This window comes from Anarrhichthys ocellatus, unplaced genomic scaffold, assembly GCF_004355925.1.
Source record: "Anarrhichthys ocellatus isolate YVR2014 unplaced genomic scaffold, GSC_Weel_1.0 scaffold11, whole genome shotgun sequence".
In the NCBI taxonomy this organism is placed as follows: Eukaryota; Metazoa; Chordata; class Actinopteri; order Perciformes; family Anarhichadidae; genus Anarrhichthys; species Anarrhichthys ocellatus.
This window is the reverse complement of record NW_022280041.1, coordinates 568,819-577,226: the sequence shown is the minus strand read 5'-3', so window position 1 is coordinate 577,226 and position 8,408 is coordinate 568,819. Positions and strand designations below refer to the sequence as shown.

Here is an 8,408-nt window from a genome sequence, read left to right as displayed (position 1 = left end):
GCCTCCATCTTTGGAATCCTACGTAGAGGACCACGGCGGAGAGAGGGAGGAGGAAGAGGGTGTTGGTGGCGGCAAAGGCTAAGAACATGTGGGAGCCGGTGGGGGAGTTGGAGCACACGATTACGGAAGAGGACTTCGAGGCATTCGACAAGGACGAGTTGACAGACATTTGTGATCGCTGACGACGTCTGAAGGAAGAAGAGAAACAACTGACATGAGAGACAATGAAGGGAGGGAAAGATCTTTGAAGGCTTATAAAAATGTATTTTTTTGGAACTGGTGTCTTTGTCAGAAGAATGTGACGAAATGTTTTTTGTCGCAATTTTTCCTCATATCTCATAAAGCTTCAAATGTAAAAACAATTAATTAAAAAAGACATTTGGGAGATGAGGGGAGACCAGTGTGTATTTCATTCTTTAACTATGAAGACATTTAGAAACATTCTACTCCAGTCACATCTATAGAAAAGTCTCCCAAAACATGTGTATTTGCATGTCCAAGAACAATGACAGATAAGTGAAAGTCGTGTTCATCATCTTTATGTTATTTCATGAAACAAGTTGTGTTGTTCTTCCTCCAAAGGGGGAATGACAGAAAGTATGTTCATTTTGGTTTCCTTCAATCTTTTTCTACATGAAAAGTAAACTGAAGGAAAAACACAGAAAGTTGATCAACACAGTCGATGATTCGGACCTGAAAGATTCCACAAAGTCCTCACAAACCACATAGCCCTTCAATGGCCAAGAGAATTATGACTCTTTGGATGAGGCTTGGTTTACAATTAGAGAGTCACAAAACCAGACGATGAGTCAGCATTTTTGCACCTCAGGTTCCCCCGTCACAAAGTCAAGGATTTTGTTTGTGTTTTTGGTGAGATGCCTTAAATAAGGTGCAACACAACCGTCAAGTCTGAACCTCATAATATTGTTACAGACTTGAGGAACTAATCTTCATATATAAACTTCATATTAGGCTCCACAAAGTCTCCCAAACACTGAATCAAACCCCACAAGCTGCAGATCAATCCAAGGGTTTCAAGATTATTAAATAAAAGAAGTGTAGTTTCTATTATTATTATTATTATTATTATATTGCACTTAAGTCTGTCTAAGAAGAGAACATCCCTTGAACTGCTCATAAATGTGTAAGCTGAGATGTGAGATGTTTGTATCGTATTAAGAGGTTAAACGGAAAAAAGTACATTTTAAAGTTTGAATTAAAACAGCATATCCTGCATCATACAATATGAAATATACAGTGTGACCTCGTATGAGAGGCGTTGATAAGCACATCATAGTGGCAGGTGACTTTCTAAATGCTCAGACTAGTAATTAAATGTATTTATGTTCATTAAAAGAGACCAACCTTGACAGTAGGACGTGTTTCTGAGCTGCTGCACACAGGTGTCCGTCAGAAGAGAGATTAATGTGTGTGTGTGTGTGTGTGTGTGTGTGTGTGTGTGTGTGTGTGTGTGTGTGTAACAGGTCAGATGCACAAGACATGCGTGTATTTGCATGTTACAAAACCAGTGATAATCACTCCTCCTTCAGTCTCATCACGCTGTAGGCAAATTTTCTTTCCATGAGCTGCTCCAGCGGGTTCAGATCATCGATGGAGAGGATGAAGCATCAACGGAGGTCATCGTCAGTCATGTACAGTTTAAATGGAATGTTCTATAAATCAGGCTGTGAATTTAGTTATTTTTGATTGATTTTGATTGATTTTATTCTTAATATATGTATTCAGTATTTATATTGTCTATTTATTTATTCACCCAATCATATTTATTTCTGTTTTCTTTTATTTATACATTTTTTGATAAACGTCTTAATGTATTTCTGGCTCATTATGCAAATGAGGGGGCTGTCCTTCACAGTGTGCCGTGGGCTCAGCTTGTCTCACCTGCTGGCTGATCGACGGGGTTCTTTCCAGGGACACCAAATGTTACCGTCTGCTCCAATCTGAAACATAAATTCATTCATTCGCCAACTTCACTGATCAGCCAATCAGCCGTCGGCTAAAACCTGAGATCAAACAAATCCACGAATGATTCATTTGAGCTGACGTCCGTGCACGTTTCCAATTTCATAACACAGATGCAAATCTATTCATCCATTGAAATGAACACAATTCAAATATCTTTAATGTACTCGATGATTGGTGTGTATTCAAATCAAAGGACTTCATCCTGCAGATAAGTATGTTGGTCATGCAAATAACCAGATTAACAGCAGTTATGTTACATTTATTATTTTAATCACTGATGCAGAGCAGAGAACTATATGATACTGATAAATACCACTTTATTGTACACGTTTGTGTATTTGAGAAACTACTGCTACAACATGTAGTACTTCACAAAGGCCACTAGATGGCATCATTCATCTCTGAGTGCGTCTCAATGTTATGATCAGACTCACAAAGTGAAGTCTGATCATTTTATCTAATAATTAATCTCAACTTTCTTATAATATCTGTAACATATCAATAAAGGTTTTTTATATCACACCTGTGTGGGTTTTAAGAACACTCTGAAGGAGGATTCGTGTACTTGTCATGAGGAGTACTACTCATCCTGTGATACTGTGATACATCCTGTGGCTCTGGAGAACGACAGCTGTCTTTGCTCTACTGAATTGCATTGTGGGAAATGTAGGACCCAGCATTTCCCAAGTCAAAACATTTTCTGATAAATGTGTCTTTTTCAGCACTCTTGCACACACACACACACACACACACACACACACACACACATGGTGGAAAGTATCTTAGTACATTTACTCAAGTACTGCACATAGCATAATTTTGAGGTACTTTACTTGTGTATTTCCATTTTCTGCTACGAAATAATTCTACTACATCTCAGAAGCATGAATTGTACTTTTTACTGCTCTACATTTATTTGCTGACTTTAGTTACTTTACAAACTCAGAATACACAACATAATAAACACATGATGTAATATTATCATAAGGACTTTATTGATCCCTTAAAAATCACAAGCGACCCGTCAGTAGGAGACATGAAGTGAAATATAAATGACATTAATGCCTCCATAACTATAATCCAATAATATAACATATTCTGAAATGAGACATTCTGCATAATGAGTACTTTAAGTACATTTAGATGATTTTAATTAGTTTTTAGGGGTTTTACTACCATAGTGTAGCGATCTGCTATCACTAAACACGGGAAGTTATCATATGTTAATTCTCACACACACACCCAGCTCCGTCACAGACACGCCCCCGCTCGTGAACCAATCACCTCACTCCCCTTCTGAAAAAATAGTGACGATGCAGAAATGCAGTCCAGGCTGGTGCAGCACCACGAGACGGAGGCCCGATCCCGGCCTGCACACTCACGGTGGACTCAGAAACAAAGGTATGGAAGCTCATTCCAGCAGCAAAAACAAAAAAAAAAAGAATTCTAATTATTATTATTTTTTTGCTGGCGGAAAAAAAGTAAAAAAAAAAAAAAGATTTTTATTATTTTTACTTTTTTACTTTTTTTTTCAGCCACCAAAAAAAAAGTTTAAAAAAAGTTCCATTTGCTGTTTATTGAAGGTCGTCACCTCAGCCACATTGGTTTTATTCTTTATACTCCAGAGCTGCTTCTTGCTTAACATTCTATTCACGGGTGTTTGCTCAGTAATCCATGTGAAACATCAACAACTGAAGTATTTCATCTGTTGTTCACCACGTTTAAAGAAGTCTTCAATGTACTCACAATCCATGTATATGTCAAATGTTAGGATCAATAAAGTTATATTTCATCTTATTATCACATACATATTACGTTTTTCACCGAGGGGATTTCGGATGTGATGAATCCACTCGGTGAAAAACGAAATATGTAATCTAAAATATCAAGGAAACATTTTGAACCTGGCTTTTCAGATATAAAATGTAAATTTCTAAGACAAACAAGTTAGCAATGACCTGAATAAGTTTATTGTTGATGTCTAATAAATTGCTCACCCAGTGGCCTTTTTTCTGGAAGGGGAAACACGCACGTCACGCAATGTGCTGAATCGTATCAGCGGTGCAGCGGTGACATGAGCGCGTGGAGTTCCACACCCACAAATAACAGCGCTCGAGACGTCGGGCTCACTGAGGACTCGGCTCGCTGCTCTACAAACACGTAAGTAACTCAAATATAGTGTGTTGTTATTCATCGCGTTGTGTTTTCATTGTGTAGATGAACTCTTAGTCTCCAGGATTTAGATCCTCAGACTTCTTATTGCTCGGATAACTCTAATAATACTATAGTTGCTGCGCTGTTCCGTCTCTGAGGAAACAGGAAGTCCCCGGACTTAAAACAAGAACAATAACAAACATATTCAGGGTTTTAACACCAGACACAGAGTATTACTGTAGCGAGTGGTCCAAGAAGTATTCGGATTACTGTACTTTGCATTGAAAACGCACGTTTATTGTGTACTAGTACAGAAAGTATAAGCAGAAAAGAGTTCATGGAGTATGTTTACTGATACACTGTGTATTTATACTATTGTACATTATTTGGAGTTGATGTTTTCGGCTCAGTTTGTCTGTTTCTCTCACTGCGAGCAGAGAAAAGCAAACAAAGGACGGACTCCATGAACCGGCTGTGGAGACTTCTAGGTTTCACTTTCATGAATGAGTCATGAGTGAAGTAACATTCCTCTTTCCTGTTTGTGAGGCTATTTTAAGAGCAGTCAACTCTGGAAGAGGTTGAACTACAGCAAAGCTACAAGATGTCTGGTTTAGTTAACTAACTTTTATTTGTTTTACTTTGTTAACATAAAAATTTGGATCTTGTTGTTTTTGCAACCAGTGAACAGGAAGTGACCATATATGGACTGAGGAGGAGTGACGCCGTATACTTCTCTGTAAACAATATGTTTCCTTTCCAGGTTCAGGATCTGATGCGATGCAACCAGAAGGCAGGTCAGCAGGAGAACTGCTTCCTCGTTTGCTCGTCCTCGTTCATGCACTTGGGGAGGAGTTCATGATTCCCTGGAACAGCTGACCAACACCGAGCACAAACGCATCAACAGGTAGGACTTTGTCATTGCGTTCAGCCTTCACGTTGTATTGCCACAGAGCATGTGCAGCCCTCTCCAGAGACAGGGAGGAAGTGAGATGGCTCACTCCTGAGCTACGTCCATCATCAGCTCCTTTTAATTCACAATGTTGTTGATTAGAACTTTTGAAAAGAAAACGTTGTAACGTCTTGCGGATGCAGTCTGATGAGGTATAAAATATGAAGAAACACTGCAACAGGACATAAACTTGGATATGTTTGAAATGTTAAAATTGTTAAAGTTGTTCGGGTGAGCGGTTCTTGAGAAGGTTGAGCAGCAGCACCATATGCCAAGATGGCCGGTCAGTTCACACAACAGGCATGTTTTCGACGGGCACTGCACTGATGTATGTTCATCTTTTGAAATTCAAACAGAAACTGACTGAAGAGACGGACTGGAGGTTCTCTCTGTTATTCCTGTACTGAACTGTGATGTGATGTGTTGATGACTCTGGTCCTCTGTCTCCTCTCACAGGGAGAAGATGATCTGCAGCATCCTGCTGCTCATCACACTGACCTCCTGTGTCTCTGGTTAGTTCACAGCTTCACTTTGTTCTCCACACAGACTCAACACACCTTCAGCCTCACTAGCACACTTCAACATGACTCTAGTTATTGTTACAATCATGCACCTTGTTCATACCTTTGTGTCTCTAAAGCTCAGCATCAGTAAACATCTCCAGGTGGAGTTTAAAGGCTCTCATGTTAACGTTGTCAGTTTGTCTGCTCCTCACTCTCCCTCTCTGTCTCCTCAACAGCACCATTAGTAGTGAATGTGACACAGAGCTCCTATCAGGCAGAGGAGAACCACGACGTCACTCTGGAATGGCCGTTCCCTTCACTAACCGACAGGCCCCTGGACTCTTTTATAATCTTCTGTGAGATGTTCACTGACATCAGGCCCTCGGTCCTGTTTCATCTCCACAACGGTGTCGAGGTCTCAGAGTCTCAGGATGAACGGTTTGCAGGACGAGTCCAGTGTGACAGAGACGTCCTCAGAGAAGGACTACTCAGACTCCACGTGTCCAGACTCAGGACTGATGACTCGGGCGAATTCCAGTGTGAAGTGATCATAGATCGAGCTGTCAGCCGCAGGGAGCGCCACCTCATTGTCACCAGTAAGTTCATTCAGTCGAACTTTCTTAATTAACAAGTTCAATTCAGCAGCACAGTAAAGAACCTGGAAAAGAGCTGTTTCTTCACAAGGATGTTTTGTTTGGTGTCTTTACAGAGGCCAGGGTTTGGCCCGAACCTGAAGAATCAAAGCCAGCATCCAACGGCGTCCAACGGGGACGGACGGGCCTGTTTTATGCTCCGGTCCTGCCAGCAGCAGCTCTGCTGACAGTTTGTTTTCGGTTATTTGTTCACTTCCGGCTGAGTGAACCAGCTTTGTCTTCCAGTGGTGGATTTAATAGAATGAGCTCAGCACATGGATCAGTGGAAACCGTTTGATCAACTATGTAAATGGGAATTATCGGTTGGAATGGACACCAAAGAAAACACTCTTTTAGCAGGTGTTGAAACTATATCCAGGCACATCAAACATCTCAGCAGGTGAAGGGAAAACCACTACAAACGGTAGAAAGTTTATTATGTAAAGGTGTGTCGGTTGTGATCTGTTATGCATGGATGCAATTGTATAGCATATGGTAAACTATATTAAACGTGTTTTCCACCTGAAGGTTTGCAGTAAGGTGTAGACAAAAAACAAACAAAAAAAAGTAAACAAAACAAATGCAGCAACACTTTTGGTGCATCCACCTGTAACCATAACACTGACCAGATGTTTCCAGTTGCTATAGAAAGTCTAAATGATGAGTCATAGAAGCAGCTCTTCATAGGTTTCTCTACATTTGACATATACATGGATTGTGAGTACATTGAAGACTTCTTTAAACGTGGCTTTACAACAGATGAAATACTTCAATTGTTGATGTTTCACATGGATTGTACTGAGCAAACACCCGTGAATAGAATGTTAAGCAAGAAGCAGCTCTGAAGTATAAAGAATAAAACCAATGTGGCTGAGGTGACGACCTTCAATAAACAGCAACTGGAACCTTTTTATTTTTATTTTTTGCTGGCAGAAAAAAGTTTAAAAAAAAGAAATAATTATCTTTTTTTTTTTCTTTTTTTCCGCCAGCAAAAACAAATGTAAATCTTCTTTTTTCGGGGGATGGATTTATATTTTTTTTTGTTACCTTCTTTTTTTTTTTTTTTTTTTTTTGGCTGGCGGAAATGGGCTTCCATAGTTTTTAAAGGTGCTAGGTAAATAAAATAATTATTTATACTACCTGTATATTTGTCTTGTTTTTATGTCCTTGTAAAGCACTTTGTAACTTGTTTTGGAAAGTTATTATAATAATTATAGTATCTCTTATTCCTGTAATAGCTTTGTTTGGCCGTTAGGTGGCGACAGAAGCACACCATCAGCTCTCTGTCTGCTGGAAGCTGAAACACCTCAGCAGACAGTAGCTGCAGCTGTGCAGCTGTCTTTAGGTTGTGTTAACATGTAGATGTACATCTCATAGACAAGACTCAATAAATAGTTCATGTGGTCAAACAGGGATTTCTTTTCAAAATTGTCAAATTCTGCTTGTTTTAACTATAATTATTAACACATTTAGACACATGTCATGCACTGTATTCAAGTTTAAATTAAAATAAAATGTAATAGAGGCAGATACAGAATATGTGGGCACACCAACAAACGACTGAAACGTTAAACTGTGTAGTAGTGTGTAGTTACTTTGATAGACAATGTATTGTTATGGCTCTGTTGGGTTTTCTGTTGTAGAAACATAGAACTTCTGGCAGTGTAACTGGTTAAAAACTACACATGTACTATTCTTTGACTCTTTATTTCTCTATATAGCATGTTAGCATTTAGCTCAACATACCACTGCCTCACTGAGCTGCTGTAGACTCTTAGCTCTACACTTCCTCATGCATGTTGCATTGTTGGACAAAAGTTAGCATCGAAAACACAAATAAATAACCATTTTAGTCCAATAAAAGAATATCATTTTGTATTTTTATGTTACACACTCAGATATGTTCAGTTTAATGTAACTTTGACACAACGTTTAGCTGTTTAAATTGATTTCTTTCACTTATTTCCCAGCTGTACGTGAATGCACCATAAGCCCTCTCAGGAGCTGTCCGTGGTGCTGAAGCCCCTGAACGTCTCTCCTTCTCCCTCATTAGGCTGCACATCCAGACGATGTTCCGTCTCGTGCCGTCTCGTTTGATCGCTTTAACGACCCAAAAATAAAACGCACGAGAGCGCGGCGGAATGTCTCGTGCGACGCGGGGAGGCTCGCGGGTGGCGGAGGGCG

At 39.7% G+C, this 8,408-nt stretch overlaps 1 protein-coding gene across 1 annotated transcript; it reads left to right on the top strand.

Annotated features, from left to right (window-relative positions):
* The first annotated feature begins 4,039 nt into the window (after positions 1–4,039).
* LOC116385666 (uncharacterized) lies at positions 4,040–7,198 on the top strand. Its single transcript, XM_031851326.1, has 5 exons — positions 4,040–4,146; positions 4,901–5,044; positions 5,546–5,601; positions 5,829–6,188; positions 6,302–7,198. The coding sequence occupies exons 3-5, from the start codon at positions 5,553–5,555 to the stop codon at positions 6,520–6,522; spliced, it is 630 nt and encodes a 209-aa protein (XP_031707186.1). The 5' UTR covers positions 4,040–4,146; positions 4,901–5,044; positions 5,546–5,552; the 3' UTR covers positions 6,523–7,198.
* The last annotated feature ends 1,210 nt before the right edge of the window (positions 7,199–8,408 follow it).